The 20,795-nt window shown below is 41.9% G+C and overlaps 1 protein-coding gene across 1 annotated transcript in view; it reads right to left on the bottom strand.

The window, feature by feature from the left end:
- The window catches only part of SUSD6 (sushi domain containing 6), a 76,333-nt gene that overhangs the window by 14,571 nt on the left and 40,967 nt on the right, over window positions 1-20,795 (bottom strand). Inside the window, exon 2 of the mRNA XM_048484944.1 lies at window positions 15,395-15,580. Coding sequence (XP_048340901.1) covers window positions 15,395-15,515 — 121 coding nt within the window. The 5' untranslated portion in view covers window positions 15,516-15,580. The remainder of the gene's footprint in view (window positions 1-15,394; window positions 15,581-20,795) is intronic.

The following is a 20,795-nucleotide window of genomic DNA, read 5'->3' as shown; positions in this document are numbered from 1 at the left end:
GGCTTGGGTAAGGCAGAACTGGGGCAAGGAGGCTATCCCAGTCAGGCAGCAGAGGCAGGGTGGTAAGGCGCTCAGATCGAGGCCAGCTTCCTGGGTTTTTAAAGGGCCACATGCAAAAGAAGCAGAGGCAGTAGCATTGGTTCGCCCCCACCCCGCGGATTTTCTTAGAAGAAAAAGGCAAACTCCAGCTTGCTTTTAGTAAAAGAGAGCTGTGGCAAATATGGGTGAGGAAGTGGGTAAGTGGTAGCTGCATGTGAGAGAGGGCAGAGTGAGGTGTGTGAGGATGAGCTGGATGTGGATGAGAGTATGTGTGTTGTGTGGTAGTAGTGGGTGAGGCACAGAGAGTGAAAGTTACCTGCATGTGTGTGTGGGGGGGGGGGGGAACCTCACCTGACGTCTCACACGGCAAATTGTGTATGTGTTTCACTTCCACTCATATTACCTAACAGTGTTACCTATTTACTGTTTTCACTGCTCATCTCTGGCCATCTCTGCGAACATTCTAAGCCCTCATACCAATCCCTCAGGCCACAGACAGGCTGCACGAGCATTCTAAGGGTGACAGTTAAACAGAGCCAGCTTTATGGCCTGGTGCACCAGGAAAAAAACGTTTTACCTGGCTCAGGTATGGCAATTTGGCAATTTGAAGGTTCGATTACCTGCCTGCAACAGGGAGGGACATCATGTGAAAATTTGGGGGCGATCCGTCCAGCCATTTTGGCATGAGGGAGTCACCAACAAACGGATGGTTAGCTTTTTATATATATAGTCCTTATAAATGTGATACTCTCTAGATAATCTGGGACTGGTAAGACAAAATACCTGGTGGCACCCTCCCAAAGCATTCAAAATCATCTGTTACAAATTAGTGGTAAATTTAATTTACATTGAGAAGGTGTTACTTGGAACTCAAGTTCAAGTGTAGCTGTTCAAACTCAACAGCCCAAAATTCAACTATAAGGGCTTTCCCCTGGTTCTTCATTTCCTGCCCCCATACTTGGGAGACATCATCATGTTTCTTCTCTGAACAAGGTCAGATTTCTCTACCGTAGGAACAGATGGCTTCTGAAACCCCAGAAGGGCAAAACTGCAACAAAAAACTTTCTGCCTGAACTTGTCATAGTAGCTGGTGTTGATAAAGCTCAGATGGTTTTGTAGATGACTTTGCAAAGACTGTTAAGCTAAACACAGAGGTCAAGACAGATGTTTGCCTGTAACAGGAAAGACACAGTATGTTGCTGTGGTTGTGCACAAGACATTCTCTACAGTCAAGCAGTATGAATGTTTTACACAAAGACCATATTCATCTACATGTTACTACTTATTCCCATTCCCCTTTTGTAAAGAACCATTTTATTTTAAACAAAGCTTTTTTAAAAACTTCAGCCTACATTTTACTGAATTCATAGCCCAATCAAAATAAGAAATTTTTACTCCATCCCAGGTTTTTCTTCACATTAAGTCATGATTGGGAAATTACTGTTTCCCTGTCAGGGATACAGTTTGAAGACTATTTTTATATTTTTATATGCTAAAGTGGATAAACGAGATCACACTTAAGAAAAGGGATTTATCTATGTAATCACAGCTGCACATTTATATAATTAGACACAAGCATTTATATGGTGTAATATATTACATGCCTCGTCATTTCAGTCTTTTCAATTTTAATAAAAGCGTTTTAATAAAAGACACCAAAATAGGAAATAAAGTCTAATTACAGTCTTGCACCAAGACAGTCACCAGCTGGTGACTCACAAGCAGCACAGAGTTGAATTATCTTAATTGACATGCTGCAACACTAGAAATACTGTGTGCTTATTAACACTCTGCCATGACTAGCCTACCATGCAGAAAGCTTGCCAGCTCTGCCATAATTTGGAATACTGGATAGTTTTAAGACACTATTTTATAACATGCCATAAAATTTTCCAGTTAAAAGTCACATGATAATGGTAACAATTCCATTTTGTGAAGAACTGAGAAGCAGATTAGGACCTTCTTCTATGCCTGCAAGCAGTGCTAGCCTACAAAGTTAACACCTGCATTAAAGAAAAGGTTCAAAAGGTTCAAAATTTGTCTTTAGGCAAAAGGCAGATTAGATTATAATTATGACCTAACTGTGCTGCAGACCTGAAAGCACAATATGCCAGAGAAGTAAAACCTGCAATATTTTCCTCAAAGACCATTTGCTGACAAGTCTTCAAAAGCCCATTCAATTCTCCCCAGACATTTCACAAGGGAAAATGCTGTGCTTTCTTTCCAGAATACCAGTCACATCCAATCCATGTACTAAAACGTATTAAAACATCAAAAGTTGTTTTAGAAATTATATAGGCAAAAAATTCACAAGGGCCCATTATGCATGGAATGCTTGCCTTGGGGCTCTTTGCTGTGCAGTGGGGTTGTAGTGGGGTCTCCTCATGGTTCTGTTTACACATGAGGAGGCATTCCACTGCTACTGAGCAGCTTGCTTGCTGAGGTCTCTAGAAGGCTACTAGAATTCAAGGACTTTCAGTGAAACTGATAGGTAGTAGATTCAGATGGACAAAAGGAAATGCTTCTTTACACAGTGAGTAATTAAAATGTGAAATTTGCTGCGAGAGGGTGTAGCCATGGGAACAGGCATAGGTGGTTTTAAAAGGGGATGAGATAATTGAATGAAGAATAGGTCTAACGGTGGCTACTAGGTATGGGGACTAAATGGAATGTCAACATTCAGAGGCAGCAAATAGGAGGTGGCAACATCAGGAGGCCTCAGCATCTATGCCCTGTTGTTGGACTTCCAGAGGAACTGGTTGACCACTGTGTGAGAACATAAGAATGTAAGAACAAGTCAGCTGGATGGATCAGACCAGAGTCTATCTCAGTGATGGTGAACCTTTTCGAGACCGAGTGCCCAAACTGCAACCCCAAACCCACTTATTTATCGCAAAGTGCCAACACGGCAATTGAACCTGAATACTGAGGTTTTAGTTTAGAAAAAAAAAGTTGGCTCAGAGGCGTGCGTCACTCAGAAGTAAGCTTGGTGGTAGTGGGTGGATTTGCTTTGAAGCAACCATGCAACTCTTCCAATGGGTGAATCACGACCCTAGGAGGATTTACTCAGAAGCAAGCCCCATTGCCAGCAACCGAGCTTACTCCCAGGTAAATGATCGCGCTTTAGTTCTTTATATGAAAATCAGTGGGGTTCAACAGCGCTTAACAGCGTTACTTACACTGCTTTCCCAAAACTAGGTCTTAGGTTTAATGCTAATAATCGAGCCCAGATGCCAGGCCAGCCTAGATGTGTGGGGGGGCACTTTGTTTGCGCGTGCCCACAGAGAGGGCTCTGAGTGCCACCTCTGGCACTCGTGCCATAGGTTCGCCACCACTGGTCTATCTAGTCCAGCACTCTGCTACTCACAGTGGCCCACCAGTGAGACTTAATGCTAGACTAGATAGACCACTGGTCTGGTCCAGCAGGGCTCTTCTTAAACTCTTAAGCTGCCTCTGACCTTCGAGTTTATGTTAATGGTACATTTCCAAAATGATAAGCAACAAAACCAGCTTCCCCAAAAGTAGCTAAAGTACTTCTCAGGCCAAGTTCTCCAAAGTGAGGAGAACTCCAGAACATAAGGGCACAGGACACCCTGCATTCTACATTATCAAAATGACATTAAAAAATTAAGTTCATTCAGCTGTATGACTGGAACATTTATATTCTTCATATATAAGCTCTGACAATTAAATAGCAGAAACCTAACAGTCGCATCAATGCAATTAACATTATCCCAGAGTTTCCAAGTGAACTCATTACAGCGTAGTGTGTTGATAACACTCAGACCTAACAAACTCATCCACTCTCTTCCTGGCTATCAGGAATCCCTTTAGTCCTCTTTAAAGATTTAAACAAGCTTCCCACATGATTTCATATTGTTTCTTTGAAGTCACTAGGCCTAGATGCTTCTCTTACTACAAGAAGTGCACATTTTTATGATTCTACATGATCCATATCAGAAAACTGAATGCTAAAGATTGTGGACACAACAAAAATTCAGAGGTATTTTCAGGACAGTTGTCCTCAGACAACCCTTACCCCCCCACCTATTCTTACATGGCCTAAAGCATTTCAGCCATACAACTTTGCATAAAACAACTCACAGAAATTAGCCTTCTACTAATCATGAACTCTCCCTTTATGTACCTGAACATGAAAACAGATTAGACATCAAAGTTCAGTAGTTTATTCCAGAATAATGTGCACAACGCCTCAAGGCTGTTTCCTTGAAATAATCTACTGAACAAATTAAGAATTTTAGTCTGTTTTAAGATACACTCCTTGGATGATTATCTGGGGAGGGAGGTCACAGGTCACGCACTCTCTGGGGAACTCTAAATCTCTATAGCAGATGTGCTACCCTGCTATTATGACTCACCTCAGTCTGAGCTGTTCTTGCTCTTTTTTTAAAGAATAAATCTAACTGCAAAAAGAAACATACTCAATGCAAGCTGAATTTTCAATTAAAAACAGGCATACTTTAAGAATGCTGCACACTACCCTTCCCCCACCAGCCAGACCTTCACAAGCATTAAATAAACAAAATTACAAGCAAATAGTAATTTTAAGTACATTAACAAAAACAAAGGATGGAATTAAATATTTCAAAAGTAGTCCTTATTTAAGTATTAGGAACAAAAACTCAAACAAGAGTGGGATAACACAAACTTACACTAACAAACCTCTTGACTATTTCTTCCATCTGCTCAATGATTTCCTGTAACAGCTTCTCATGCATTTTAGCAGATATTTCAGTTTTAGATGCTTGAAATGTGAGGTTCGGGGTAGATTTCTTTGCCAGCTGTTTTTCTCTCTCTAAAACAACTTCTCAACTCTCCCTTTCATATCTGCTATGCCATGTTGATCAATAGGACAATAGACACAAAGCAGCTTTTCAATTAAGAGAGAGATAGCTTCCCTTTTAGAACCTGGGTTTTATGGTAATTCTCCTATTGAAATGCTAATGTTATTACAAGCATAGTACCAGAAGACAAGTGGCAAAGCCTGGGTGACAGAAGTTCTGGCTGTATACTTACACAGATGGTTTAATCAGGGCCTTTTATAAACCCTCTCCCCCCCACCTCATAACAGTGTCCCCTCTGGGTCAAGCTTGACTGGCTGGCCTTAGAAAGGGCAGAAAAGTGAGGAGGGTCTTCTAGGCATAATGAACACAAATGGGCCAATGGCCTGTAGTGTAAGAACAGTGGTTTCCAGTGCTTAGAGGGGTTCACATACAGGTCAGTACCGTATCCTGGCTTAGGTTATAGAGGGAAGCTTAGGTTGAGAGAGTAACTGTTTAAGAGCTACCTAATACATTTATGGCAAAAAGAAGCATTTGAACTAGAAGTCTCTTCACACTTTGCCCTATACGGTCGCAAAAATGCTGTTCAAAACTCTATTCTGAAATACAACAAGGATTAGGAAGGATTTGAGAATAATGTCATGAAGATTTTTCTCTTGCACTGTCCTTTCCTCTGTATTTGTACAGAGCCATGGCATGCTGCCCTAGAGCATTTTCAGAGCAGGACACTAGCAAGGCTGTTTCGATCGGAGATGCTTACAAGTTTTGCTGTGTCTAAATATGCTGTTCACTGAGAATGGGGCTTTAGCGGATAGCCCTGAAAGCTGCCACCAGGAGAATACCACTCCAGGATCTTGCAAAACAACACTGACATTAACCAAGAAACAAACACTTGTGCTTTCACCATCAGGTTAAATTTTAAAAGGGCTAACACCATCAAATGTGGCTGCTACAATTTCCCTGCCTAAAGCATTAAAAGTATTTCAAGTTATCTTCAAAAACACAGCAAACAAAGCCTCATGCTGAGTCTTCAGTCAAGTGGAAACTAGACTAACATTTATGAACATTTAAACAGACGAAAAAACACATTAATTGGCACTGTAACATGACGATCAAGCAACTGCACCCAGTGGATGAATATTTCAGTGTTCCAAAGTGGTTTCTATTCCACTGGTACATCCTGGCTGGACTTTGAGATGAGTGTTGAACAACATCTTGCCAAAAGCAAAAACAGTAAATAAAGGACTCAAAGAAACCATTTATCACAGATTAGTATTGCTGCAATGTTTGCTGCTGCTTCATATAAACTTCATATAAAGCAATACAGACCATTTGTGGTGCACCAATCATGAGAGGAAATAAATTCAAACAATTGTGAAAACTACTACACCTTATTTTCTATAATATTTTAGCTTTATTTACACCGTGAATTCCAAAACATTTGGATATAAGATTCCTGAGTTCAAATCTATCAGTTCATATGAATGAATGTGGAAGAGTCACTGGCTCACTTGTTTCCATGGCATTGATGCCAATGTGTTATTTGAGAGCCAGCATGGAGTAGTGGTAAAGGTGTTGAATTAGGTTCTGAGCAACTCCAGTTCAAATCCCCACTCACGCCATGGAAGCTTGTTGGGTGACCTTGGGCCATTTACACACTCTCAGCCCTGACCCTGGCTAATAATTGGATGAGAGACCAGGAACGTGATGTGGCGGCAGCCTATAGCAAACCACTTCCAGACAGCTCTTGCCATCTCACTATAAGTCAGCTGTGACTTGATGTCAAAAAATGTATTGTTTTGTGCTCTCTAAAAGGAAGGTCAGCACATGAACTGCCCATTGCAGTATCTTGCTATATTTACATCATTAAACCCTGCTATTCTCTCCTCTGGAAAGTTTTAAAGATCTGCCATTTTCTGCGTTACAAATGCCTGAACTCCATATCTATATTCTGTCACCTCCTTTGGCTTCTTTCAACAATCTGTAAGTTTCACATTTGCTGAAATTCATACAGCATTCCTGTCTATGTCACAAACCTAGTGTCTTAGATACACAAGGACACAGAGGTAAGTTTCATTCTTTTGGCTATTTCCATCTGGTGAATGTCTTCTACTAATGATTTTTTTCAAAGACACACACACCTTACATAATATGCATAGTTTGACTTTAAAGGGGTATTAGATATGTAGAACGCAGATCAATCATTAAGGATACCAGTCACAGTGACCACAGAGAACTTCCATATTCCAAAGAACTTCCAGAGGTAGTAAACTTCTGAATACCAGTGCTACAGGGCAACATCAGGAAACGCTCTAAGCCTATATGCCCTGTTAGTTGGTGCTCCATGGTAACTGATTGACTGCTGTGTGAAACAAATTTCTGCACTACATGAACCACTGGCATGATCCAGAAAGGGTCTTTCTATATTTCAATTGCTTACTAAAACAGAACTGGTATATGCTCCATAAGGACAACAGTACTATGGGGGAAAGGCTTTAACACCAATCACTTCCAGTAACTCTGTTGCTCTACCACCAAGAGATAACAACATTTGATTGGTATGCAGAAGGTACCAGGTTCAACCCCCTCGCATTTTCAGTTTTAAAAAAAGGTGGTAGGTGACATGAAATACACCTCCACTTGAGGTCCTATGGAGCCACTGCCAGTCTAAGACGACAATACTGGCTTTGAGGCACTGATGATCTAATTTAGTATAAGGTAGTTTCATGTGTCCAAGTGTACATTTATTTGCATCTCATGTGCCAGTCAAATGTCTTATTTTATTTCATTTTTAACTGTTGTGGATCTTTTACTTTCTGATGTGGTATGTAGAAACAGAAGCAAAAGTGGTCTGTATCTCTTGTAATTCACATGCAGTATACTTTGCTAGTTTCCAGGCTTTAAAGTTACTGGATACCAAGAACTGTAGCATGAATATGGGAACAAGGCAAATTATAGAGACCAGAAGTGCAACACTATGAAACAGCCCCAAGCAGAGGCGTAGCTACAATGGGGATATCCGGGGGGAAATGTTCCGGGCACCCACCATTGGGGGCGCAGAAAAAAATTGGGGCTCATTTCTAATTTTTTGGGTATTTTAGTGTTTTTACGTTGTCGGCCAGCAGGGGGCGCAGTGTTTAGGCTAGTGGCACCAAAATTTCAGGCTATCGTCAAGTGACACTCCTGATGATACCACCCAGGTTTGGTGAAGGTTGTTCAGGAGGTCCAAGGTTATGGACCCCCAAAAGGGGTGCCCCCATTGTTTCCAGTGGAAAGTGCCATCAAGTTGCAGTCCTCTTACAGAAACCCTGTAGGGTGTTCAAGGCAAGAGTCCACCAGAGGTAGTCTGCTGTTGCCCTGCCCTCTGCATTGTGACCTGGGACCTCCTTGATGGTCCCCTATCCTAACCAGGATGGACCCTGCTTACCTTCCAAGATCTGATGAGATCGGGCTAGCCAGCAATATGAGGGGCGGGAGAAAGTAATTCCTTTGAATCAACCTCACTGGACATAAGGTTGCACTGTAGTGTTAAATACCTGCTTTGTCCATAGCTTTGCTGCCCAGTGAACACTTATTCTAAGCCTTTGTGTAGTTGTGTGAACAAATCCCAATGTTCTGTTTTGCACAGCTTTAAGTCATCTCCTGTGATGACAGAAAAACCTTGAAAAAGCCTCTACTTTTAATATGTAGTTCAGGATAGAGCTACATGTGAAACAGAAACAAATGAATGCAACACAAAATATACACTCCTAATCCTGTCTCATTTTAATGTTTCTTTGGTGACTCAGCAGCAAAGAGCATGCTGAGGATTTATGCAACCCAGGGAGAAGGGGGAACTTTCAGAAAGTTAGGTCTGGATAAAGCAGAGGCTGGATACAATTTCAAGCATTTCTCAAGCAAGCTAGCTAGCTGCTATTATGGCTGCTAACACACCTGCTGAGGTGTCATCTTTATTGAAGCCAGTCTATGCCAACAGTGACTCACTACAATCTTCAGAGCTCTATGAATATTTTAGTATGACCTTCCATACAACTCATTATTTATTATGTCATTCCCATAAATAGAACTGTTGGACATATCATACCTGACACTGCTTACTAAAGCTGCTCATCTATATCCCATTCAGTATTCGTATCCATACAAAGACAACTCTCAGTAGCAACTGACAAGAAATTCTTTGTGGGAAGGTCTTGTACTCATATGCTCATTTCTCCAACATGTACTTGAGTACTTTTTAATTTAGAAAGCTAGAAAAAGAATTGTTTCAGAAGAAACAACAGTTTCCCAAGCATACTTACCTAGCTCTCAAATCCTTAGCAGATTTATTAGACTGCTGTGACGAATGCATTTATCCTGCATTCGGGTTACAGGGTGGAGCTGCCCCTGAAAGAGTTAAGCCCTGGCCAGCCCTGATTGGCCAGAGAAAAATACACAGATACTATAAATACTGTCAGCGAGAGTGCTGAAGGGTTCTTGAATTTTGGTTCTTCTTTTTTGAGTCTTTTGACTTTTTGGCTCGGTGTGAGCTTGTGTGCCCTCGGGTACTTTTTGTAGCAGCGTGAGGAGAATCCACCAGATCTCTCACTGCTGTGGTTTAGGAATAGCTGAGGAAGCTATTCAGTCACCTAAAACCCTGAGTTTGGAGGAGAGTGTCCGCCCTCAGGTGTTTTGTTTGTGAGGGAAACCTCTAAAAGTCTAAAAGTCTGTCCTCCACAGTGAACATCAGTCTTGGGAGGCCCAGTCCCTGGGGCAGAGAAGCCAAATTTGGGATTGTGGGAGAGGGAGGCTGTTATGCCTGAATCCCACTGGGCATAGACTGGGTGTTTTATTTTGTGGTGAGGAACAGCGGACTGAAGTTTATATTTTAAGAGGGAGTGTGAGACCTCCAAAGAAACATCTTGACTGAAACATCTTTGAAGTAACATCTTAAGTGAAGGGACACCTGCGAGTGTTCATTCTTGTAACTTAAGTTAAGTGCCTGCAACCATTAAGCTTTAAGAAACAAACTTACTCTGCAACCGTTAAGCTTTAACAAACTTTCTCTGAAACCAATACGCTTACATCCTCTCAAAATTACCTGAGAAGCCTCTGTTAAGCCAGCAATAAAAGTTTTGAGTTTTGATCATTTTAAAACCCGTTCCAGTCTTTTATTTTTCTGTCTGTGTCCCCCAAACAAAAGGGAGGTGGTGTCTGTTGAAATCAGTTTGAGTGGGCTATATTGGAGAATATATATATATATATATATATATATTGGTGGCAGCACAGTTTAATAGCCCCTCACGTGACAACTGCATAAAAGGAATGACATTACCACAGACGATCCTGGTTATTAGATACCTAGAACATTTAGTACACCACAGCAGCCATCAAATAAATTCATTCAAACACAAAATACCCACAAGCAGAGATACGTCTTGGATTCCACACAGGATTTCTGTACACTGAAAGGGGGAGGGCATTTTCACCAAATTGCTCCATGGTGTTCCTAGCATCCATCTTTCTCCAGGAGGACCATTTCAGGGGATATTTAGGGTTGCAACAGAAGAGAGAAACCTTGCAGAAATCCTCCATGGGATCCAAATCACAGTCACTTTCTTCCCTCGAAAGACCCTTTATATTTGGCATTCAGTAACAAGTAATTAATTATCCAAACAAAACCAGTAAACAATTATCTAAACCAAGTCCTAAGGCAAACCCAGTAAGATCCTAAGACAAAGAATGGAACTATAGGAAGGAATTACGGGAGGTAAGTAGCCTTCTATCTCCAAAACACAGGAAAGCTATGATTATTCAATGCCGCTGTGGCGAAATGGGCTTGCTGTCCCGCTCCTAAGTTTCAAGCGGAGGAGCACCCTTTTACAGAAGAGTGCTCTGTAGCGAATCCTACCAAAGTCATTTGAAGTCAGATACAAATCAGGATACATACAGAAATTCGATTCAAGAGTTCATGTCCTTCCCAGAAAGGAAATCAGCAACCACACTGTTGCATCCAGCAATATGTTCAATCTTTATGGTGTATTCCTGAGTCATCCATGACCGCCTCTGCAGATTAGAGTTCAAGTTCTTCATGGTCTTCAGCCATTGGTGGGATGAGTGGTCTGACAAGTGGGTAAATTCTTGCCCCCACATGTAAGGTCGTAATTTGTCTAGCACCCATACAATTGTCAAACATTCCTTTTGCATTGGAGACAGGTTTTTCTCCCAAGGGATGAGTGCCCTGACCCAGTCCCCACAAAACCTCATTGATCCACTTGGTTTGGCCACTAAGACAATAGGGCTGCCCATGAGTTGAGTGAGGGCTGGATCTCCCCCCCCCCCGCCTCAACAGCTCTTACACCTCCCACTGGACATCAGCCAGTACCCACCCATTTACTTGGAAGGGGGGGCACTGGATAGGCCCATGTACCTATGCCATGCTGATCCAAGGTTGTCCTCCCTGGCTCATTCCTAAAAACATCCTCAAATCTGTGCAACACCGACAGGATTAGTTCTTTGTCTACTGCTGATACACTCACAGGCCACACTAGCTCCTCCCACTGAGCAGGTTCAGAGAAGTGGGCCAAAACATCCACTAAGGCATCATCTGGTTCCTAACTTTCTCTCTGGGTATGTTGCCACCACCTGATCATTTGAGGACTGCCTGCTGGGGAAGATCAGGATTTCCCAGCTTCCTTTCCAACTGTGTGAGGCCCCTGCCTCAGTTTCCCCTTGGTTCCCCTCTCCTAGATTCCACAGGGTAGACTGGAGATCCTGGAGAAAAAGCTGCTCAGCCTTCCTCTACCTCCTGTTTAAATAGCGTGTGCAAGACAGTGGGGCATATGTGGTACAGAGAACTGTCCTCCACATCCAAGGTTTTAAAAGTATTTATTAAAAAGAAAGTGGTTACCATATGTTTTAGAACAGAAACAGATTTAGCAAGGGTTTCCAAAGAAAAGGCGATATAAATGCAAATCCCCTGCCCCTACTACTAATACATACCCTGGCTAGGAGATGGTAGAAAGCAGGGTAGGTCCTTAAAACTTAAAATGTTGCAATTGGCAAAAAGCTCACATTACCCGGCACATGGTCCAGAAAATGGCTGCCGCCTTCCCAGTTCAGGCAAGAGCTCTGCTCTCCTCCAGAGAGTCCTGAGCAAAGAGGGCCTCGCCTCTCTCTTCCCCTCAATTTATCAGATCCCAGACCCCACACTCCTTTGACCAGGTCAGGCTGGGTCAAGATATCATTTCCCCCTAGGTTAGATAGCATTTCCTGATGCTTCTCTGGGATTTCTAAGTCCTCCAAATCTCTGGTACCTGGTTGGAGAAGGGGAGGAGGAAAGAGAAAGAAAAGGGAGGGGGGGAAAGGAGCCATTTCTCCACAGCCACCAAAAGGGAAAGCTGCTCCAGGGAGCACACCTAGACTTACATGAAAACTAGAAGAAACAGTTTTGTGGATCAGTAGTCTATTGCAGGCTATTGAAAGGATCCATTGGATACTCACCGTGAAGGGTCTTTCTACTGTAGGTTAGTGGGGCATCTTGTATGGGTGTGTTCTCGACCAATTGCAGAGAGGCAGGAAATGACAAAACTCTTCCATGTACTTCCTGTGTAGGTCTTGGGGTCACTTTACCTCAGTACCCCCGCCTGGCATAGTAGTATTGAAACTTAAGTAACAGGAACATATAACAATAACATGGAAACAAATCAACGGCTCAACAACAACAACAACAACAACAACCCTAAACAGTGAACAGTCTGAAGACATAAATTTAGATAATGACTAAGAGAGTAAAATCGGGAAACAAATGGAACTAGGGAGGGCCAAGATGCCCCACTAACCTACAGCAGAAAGACCCTTCACAGTGAGTATCCAATGGATCCTTCTACTGTAGGTGTGGGGCATCTTGTATGGGACCTCCCCAAGCAGTGTCCCAAGTTCGGGTGGGTTTCATTAGTCCCCGATGATACTCTCCAGCACCCTTTTGCCAAAGGCCGATTCTGCCGAGGCTAAGGACTGAATTTTATAGTGACGGACGAAGGTGGAAATGGATGACCAGGTTGCAGCCTTGCAGATGTCTTCCACCGATGCATGATTTCGGAATGCTGCATTGGCCGCAGCATTGCGAACCGAGTGAGCAGTGACGCCCATAGGGACAGGTAAATCAGATGCTTTGTATGCTTCACATATGCAGGCTTTCAGGGTACTACTGATTGCTGCCTTGGACATTTGCGCTCCCGAATTGGGCGGGCTAATGTTTATGAACAGGCTCCCCGTCTTACGCACATCCTCTGTTCTGATGATGTAAGCTTTTAGGGCGCGTCGAGCGTCCAAGGTGTGCCATAATTTTTCTTTGGGATGAGAAGGGTTCGGCATGACATTTGGAATGATGATCTCTTGGCGCACGTGAAAAGGAGAGTTAACCTTCGGGATGAAAGTTGGATCTGTACGAAGACATACCCTGTCCTTATGAAAAATACAGAATTTTGAGTTTATTGAGAGGGCTCGTAGTTCAGCTACTCTTCTGGTCGATGTTATTGCGATCAGGAATAGTGTTTTCATCCTTACCCTTACCCATCCTTACCCAGTTTGTATGGGCTCGAATGGGGACCCGGTGAGTGCTGACAGGACTGCGTGCAGACGCCAAGACGGAAACCTGTGGACTACTGCTGGTTGTGACAATTTGACCCCTCTCAGGAAGCTCAGAACATCTGGATGTCTGGTGATTGGGTTGTTGTCCACGCAAGGAATCACAGTAGAGAGAGCTGCTAGCTGTCTGCGTAAGGTGGAGCATTTAAGTCCCATCGAGTAGCCCTGTTGTAAAAATTCCAGGATAACTGTAATGGATGGTTCCATGGGATCGTGTCGTTTGCGGCAGCACCACCTGACATAGGCCTTCCATGATGAGTTGTAAATATTGACCGTAGATCTGCATCTGGCCGTTAGGATTGTAGATGTGACTTCTTCCGAATAACCTTTCCTCCTTAGGTTCGCCCGTTCAAGAGCCATGCGGTCAGCTTGAACCAAGTGGGATCGGGATGCACGATGGGGCCCTGCGTCAGAAGTTCGGTAGTGACTGGTAGTGTCAACGGTTCTGAGATGGACAGTTCCAGGATGGTGGAGAACCAAGGTCTCCTGGGCCATCTGGGGGCTACTAGGATCACCGAGGCACCTTCGGTTATGATCTTGCGTAGAAGCCGGGGAATCAGGGGAAAGGGGGGGAAGGCATAGAGGAGAGTTGAGGGCCATATTGCGTTCAAGGCGTCCGTTGCTACTGCCTGTGGGTGGTAGTGATGGGCGATGAACTTTGGTAATTGAGAGTTCTTTTTGGAATTGAAAGGCTTGCCCGGCTTGTTGCTTGACTTTTTCCCCCCCAAGTCGGATCGCACCTACTCACCACTCTATAGACTTCAGACAAACACAGACTGACACAAACAGAACACAAATAGGGTTTTTTGCCAGAGCCAGAAAAAACACGTCTGCTCTCTGCAGAGGCAGGAAAATACTGAGGTAAAGTGACCCCAAGACCTACACAGGAAGTACATGGAAGAGTTTGTCATTTCCTGCCTCTCTGCAATTGGTCGAGAACATACCCATACAAGATGCCCCACACCTACACTAGAAGGAACAATTTTAATGTCTATTAACTAAGTGAAGTTTTCAGGGATGGGGTGGGGTTAAGTCATTTATCAACAGGCATCATAGAATCATGGAGATGAGAAGGGCCATGCAGGCCAGCTAGTCCAACCAACTGTTCAATGCATGAGACCAGCTTGTGGCCAAGGAAGAAGAACTGCACTAAAATGCAAGGCTGCAAAAAAAAGAGGCTGGTCTAGCATTCAGAGTAGCTTTCTTCCCCACTCTTCAGCTTAATGCAGCATTTTACTGAATAAAGGAATTCATTCATCTGGCCGATCCCACACAAAGAATGTAGTAAGAGAAATACACCCCACACAGATTGCAATGCCTCCCACAACCCCATCTGATGGGTGAGCCTGAAATCTTTGAGAACCTCTACAAGTAACGAGATGAAAAAGCCAGAATGCTGCAAAGTTACACTCTGCCTTGTCCCAGACCCACTAAAAACAGTGTTTTATATCTCTCCCGAACAGCCAGCAGCATATGGAAAAAAGCATTTCTGGGGTAAAAAAGTAAAAAATATTAAGAGTTGCTGAACTCCAGTCCTATCTACCCACAAAGCTTAATGAAAGCCATCCAGGATTAATGTGGCCACATTCTGGGTTCTGTTTCTCAGTCACACTAGCAAGCAACTCCAAATGACTAGGAACCAGCTTTCACATATCCAGATATCTAAGCTGTGATATTTGGTAAGAAGTACTGTGATAGTTACTACAAGTGACCATTCTCTGTGTCCTGCCTTTATTTTTTACATAAGTAATATATATATATATGTCATGACATATATATAAAGTCATAAACAGTGGCAAAATTATATGTGTGTGTGTGTGTGTGTGTGTGTGTGTGTGTGTGTGTGTGTGTGTGATGACAAATCTATCTGTGCCAACAGTTATTTTTACTTGCTCTTTGATTAACTAGGTAGAAAGAGCTTTACTCACATGAGACCAGTCCTTCTGCCCCAGGAGTACTGAAGATGACCAGCGGAAAAAGTAACCCATGACTGAACAAGGCAAGCAGTGAAGTCGGGGTGCTTTTTGTCGCTACCATTCCATGGCACATCTTTTAGTCACCAAAAGTCTAATCTTTTCCACCTTCCAATATTTTGGTTAACTGGAATTCGTTACCTACAACAAGAAGGAAAAAAGGTTAGCAATTTTTGAGGACTGGGAGCAGGAAGGAAATAGGGAAATATGAAAGATTCCTGAATGAATAAGCTCCTGCCTCCTATAGGGTTAGAGAGAAACTGAACAAAATTGAGAGATTTGTGAAAAAGAAAGGAAGCTCGTAAGAAGGGATGAGAGGACTTTGTTCTTGCTTGAACTAATTTTCAGGGACACTGCATGTAAAGCGTAACCCATCAATTTGTGCTATCTGTTAAGGAAAAACCTTGGCAGACTGTCTTATCTGGAGATTTCATCTAAGAGACTTCAGGTAAACCAGTTCTGCAAAACAGGCGCTTCTGGGGTTGTTGTTGTTTTAAGTGCACAGAAATGACAGTCAGAACAGACTTGGCAGCTAAGACAAATAAATCAAATTCCTTCATAAGCAACATGGAGAAAAAGATACCACAAACCCACTATAGAAAGAATTCTGTAGACATAACTGCCTAAAAATGAATGCTTATTTATGATAAGAAACAAGGCAGAGAAAACAAGCAGAGGCATTAAAACGTCATCCTTGTGGATTACAAAAGGGAATGGCTATTTAAATTCAAGGATGTGACTTCACTCCTATGGATTATTGGTTTCAACTAGTATGCTGTGTATGTTCGGAATCTAAGCCAAAGGCAATCCCTGCCCTCTGGCAAGATGACAGTGCATCCGTTACAGCTACACACAAATCAACACATCCCCGAGTTACAAGAGCTGCTTAATCTCTCTAAACCACCAGCTTCTAATCAGTAGACAAATGTCCTGGTGTCATCTATGTGGATCTGCATTTCAGGAAATACTAATGGAAGGATTGTAATTGTCAACCATTAGAGGACACTTAAAGAACTTTGAGATAGGTCTTAATGAGAAATCACCATGGACAATTTGGCTGATTCACCTTGATTAAATACTTAAAAGGAAACTGACTTGGATATTGAATAATGTGACTGACTACACACTGTACCAGTTTTTAACGAAGTCCTTAAAAGTTCAGTACTAATGATATCTCATGACCTACATGTTAACACACAATCAATCATCAATTTGCTGGAGATGTAGAACCCACAATAGAGATCCTCTCTCTCGGATTATGTTCACTTAAAGAAATCCTGGAAAGTGATACTTGAAAATGAAAGATGGACTCCAGTGAGAAATCACAGGGGTAGTGGAAGAGGCAGGATAAATTAGGTAAGCACCCCAGTCTCCACTCTGCACCATCACAATGCAATGCTGCTGAGTTTCATGCTCAAACAGTCGTAAACCTCAGCAGGTAAGTATTATACGGATGAAATATTATACGGATGCAGTATTATCTCCATTATCAGAGGAGAAGACCTATTAGGTGCTGCGGAACACAGGCAGGACAATGCTGCTGCAGTCAAGACAACTTTGTGGGCTTCCTAGAGACACCTGGTTGCCTACTCTGAGAACAGACGGTTGAACTTGATGGGCCTTGGTCTGATACCATATGGTTTTTCTCATATTCTTATGTCAAAACACTCACAAGCTGTAATCTGTGGAGGGTGATCAGCAAGTTCCTCATCTAGATCTGAAGTACACAACAGGGGGCATGGTACCTGCTCCCTGTTGTGTACTTCAGATCTAGATGAGGAACTTGCTGATCACCCTCCACAGAGGAAAACTACTGGGTTATAAATGAGTGCCTCATAGCAAATATTGTTCAACCTTATTTCACCATCTATTTCAATTTACTAAATAAGCTATTAAAGGTTTACAGCACAGAGTTATAGTTGATGCTGATCTTTAAAGCCCTAAATAGTTTGAAACCAATATATTTGAAAAACGACCTACTTACTTATGTACCTTCCTAATCATGACAATCAGAGACACCACTTCAGGTGCCTCTGTCTCGTGAGATTGGGCTGGTGGCAACTTGGTCATTCAAAGATAGAAATGTTTATGGGCTAAATGTTTAAAGAGCTCCACTTATTATACCTATCAATGTACTTATACTATAATACAATAAAGATTCAAACCGCCACAAACATAAATTTGGAATAATCTTTTATACCAACTTAAACCTGTAGCTTCATTATATTTCCTATAAATAGTACAACTTGTATTACGATAGAAAAACCATCATATAATATTACAAGGGACTTAACAAAAATGTCAGGTTTAGCTGACCACTAAAGGCCCTGAGAACAAAAAATAATCAAGGAATAATAGATGATACAAGAGTAAATAGAACTTTGGAACCAATGTATAAAATAATGATCAGAGCAGTACACGCAGTGTTAGCGTTGGGCTGGAAAGATAACAAGAAATGGAGTCTCAAAATGGTTAGAATATATTTGGGAAAAAATACAACTAGAAATTTTTGAGAGACTGGCAAAAAATACACTATGGCAAGAGAAATTAGAAGAAACTATGAAATTATGGACATTGTATGAGAAATGGATGGAAGAAGCCGGATTTAACGAAGAACTATGGAACAAGAGAATAAGAAGAATGAACCTTCTGCTGCTTGCTTAAATAAAGAAGGGGGGGAGGGGGGAGAAAAAGGAAAAATGTATAGTTTGAATAAACATATTGAAGTAACAAATATAACAATATTCTATACAATAAAAAATTATCAAAAAAACAAATAATAATCAAGACGAATGCTTGTAGTCAAACACTAATAGTGACATGTTGAAACAAGAGCATTTGTGGACCTCACACCTGAGAATCACAAGTGGCCCATACAATATTATGAAATTGACACAAACTCAATATAACCACTCATAATATTCAAGCCAACCACTTTGAGCCCCAAGTGATGGTAAAAATCATGCTAGTCACTTGTATTCATGTATGAATATACTTAAATCCAAATGTTTCTGATCCTTAAACATAAATCTGAGGGCAGAAGGGCGAGGTATAAATTTTGTAAAAGAAATAATCGTTATCTGCACCAGTCCCGTTAGTTTCCGAGTGATCTCAACCCTAAGCATCAAAGCAATGATTTAAGTAATAAACCATGACTCAGAAGAAGAGTATCTGTTTTGATTCAAACAAATCACACCAGCATCTCTAAAGAGTCTCAGATAGGTAGCATGACCTCTTCCTGCCAGAGATCCTGAACAGCCACTACCAGTAAAAGAATTAGCTAGGCCAGTGTGTGTGTGTATCATCAAATCAGAGCTAACTTATGATGACCCCAAGGCAAGAGACATTCAGTAGTGATTTTCCATAGTCTGGTATTCCCATTCAAGTACTGACCAGGGGTGACTGATTATCTTCTAAGAAATATTAGGTTAAAATTATCTTGTCTGTAATAGATCACTAAAAGCATCTTCCATTTATTCTCTTCAATGTGTTGCACCTTCCATTCTTCAACCTCTTCCTTTCTCGGGTCTTCTCAAAGACCAGCACGCAACTCCCTTTGTAACTGCCTTATACAGGAAACTTCTTCCAGGAATACTGCCTTTGTACTCTTAGTCACAGCAATCTAACCAGCAACTGTTGTAAGGATAACTGCAACACTTAAAAAGAGAATTCAACAAATATCTGACAAAGCAATGGTCATGCTCACAGCATTCTGTCCAACACAAACTTTATTAGAAGTGAAGTGGAACTTTGCAAACTGTTAGATCAAGTGGCAGTACTTTCCCAGTTACCTCCCAGAAAGTATTGTCTTCATTAGTTCCTGTTCTTAAATGGAAACTCAACTGTTGTTAGTGGTATTTTTTATCCACTTATGTCAGAAGCTTCTCTGAAGGTTGCTCCACACTGAAAACATACGTCACAGGCCAAAGGAAAGGGGAGGAGGGAAAGGTTCCTGTTCACATTGACTAATCGTTTGCTGATCACTGCAGCTCACATGGGCAGAACTCCCAGATTAGAAGCCAAAGAGCACCTCACCAAGGAATTCAAGGACAAGAGAAAGACAGGGCATGCAACAGACACGCCCTGGTGCTTTAAGGACACAAGGCAAGGCAGGCAACGCTGTCAACCAAGTCTGTCTTCTCTCATTTGTTGCCCAGCTTTCAAAAGGTCTACAAAGGCTCTTGATCTACTGTTCAATATAAAATGCATGGACCACATTTTAACTTATCAGAATGCTTCAGATGGGTATTTATAACTTAATGTTCCATGTACAGTGTCATGTAGCAGAAACTATTTTAAAGAGAAAAGAATCCTGATTAAAAATAGACCTACCCTCACTCTGCATACGCCGGCTAAGGTCGTACTTCTGCAGTGTTTACATAAAAGCATACCTGTGGGTTACTCATGTGTGCAAAAGATTTCAACTTGCCATGGCCGACAAAATTCAAGAAGCCTGTGCAAGCAAAAACCATGCATTATAGTGCTATAGATTTTAACCAGTAATTTTCAGTGTTCACAGAAAGGACACACGTGCAGTTCTGTAAGATCGGGGCTACAGCAAGCAAACTGTTATAGAGAATCCTGAATGAATCGAATGAATTTATTTTAACAGTCAATGATCAGAATAGTATACATAACAAGATCATCAGTATAAAACAACCACAGGACTACAATATCCTACCCCGATTTAGCTGCATATTAAGCAAACTTGCTAGTACAAATACTGATGCAGACTTTCAGGCCAGACCATATGATTGTCTTTCCCCAGATTTAAGTAGTCAGGGGGGACCCTCTATGACCCAGCTGCCTCCCAATTTTTCCTATATTTATCTAAAAGAAGGAAAAACCAGGTGGCAGTACCTGTAATACAGTGGTCCATACCCAAAAGCAGGTGTTCCAATTTATACTTGTTGTTCCTTCCAGGCAATCTAGCTAGCAAAGAGCCTATAGTTCTGTTACAGATCTTGCCATAAAAGGGACATCTGAGAAACATATGCTCAATTGTCTCAACTTCCTTCAGTGGGTAGACACGTACCTTCTGGTCATATGGGATTTCCGTATATCTACCTCCCAGGACCAATGAAGACAGAGAGTTACCTCTTGCTAGTGGGAACGGTCCATTGGTAGACTTACCCTGAAGGGGCCTTCTCCTGATCTACGCAATTTTATGGCATCCTGATTGCGATTCCTAGCCTATTCTCAGGAGGTAGACTCCTTAATTGTTGTCACTTCCTGGTGATGTGGGCTCAATCACCCTCCAGGATCCAGTGCATTTGGATTAGCTTTAGTAGTATAGAAAGGCTCCACATATATGCTAAAAAAGAAAACGCTAGAAGTAAATAACATTCAACATTGT

The sequence above is a fragment of the Sphaerodactylus townsendi genome, linkage group LG02, assembly GCF_021028975.2.
Source record: "Sphaerodactylus townsendi isolate TG3544 linkage group LG02, MPM_Stown_v2.3, whole genome shotgun sequence".
In the NCBI taxonomy this organism is placed as follows: Eukaryota; Metazoa; Chordata; class Lepidosauria; order Squamata; family Sphaerodactylidae; genus Sphaerodactylus; species Sphaerodactylus townsendi.
The sequence above is the reverse complement of the archived record's forward strand: the minus strand, read 5'-3'. Positions and strand labels throughout refer to the sequence as shown.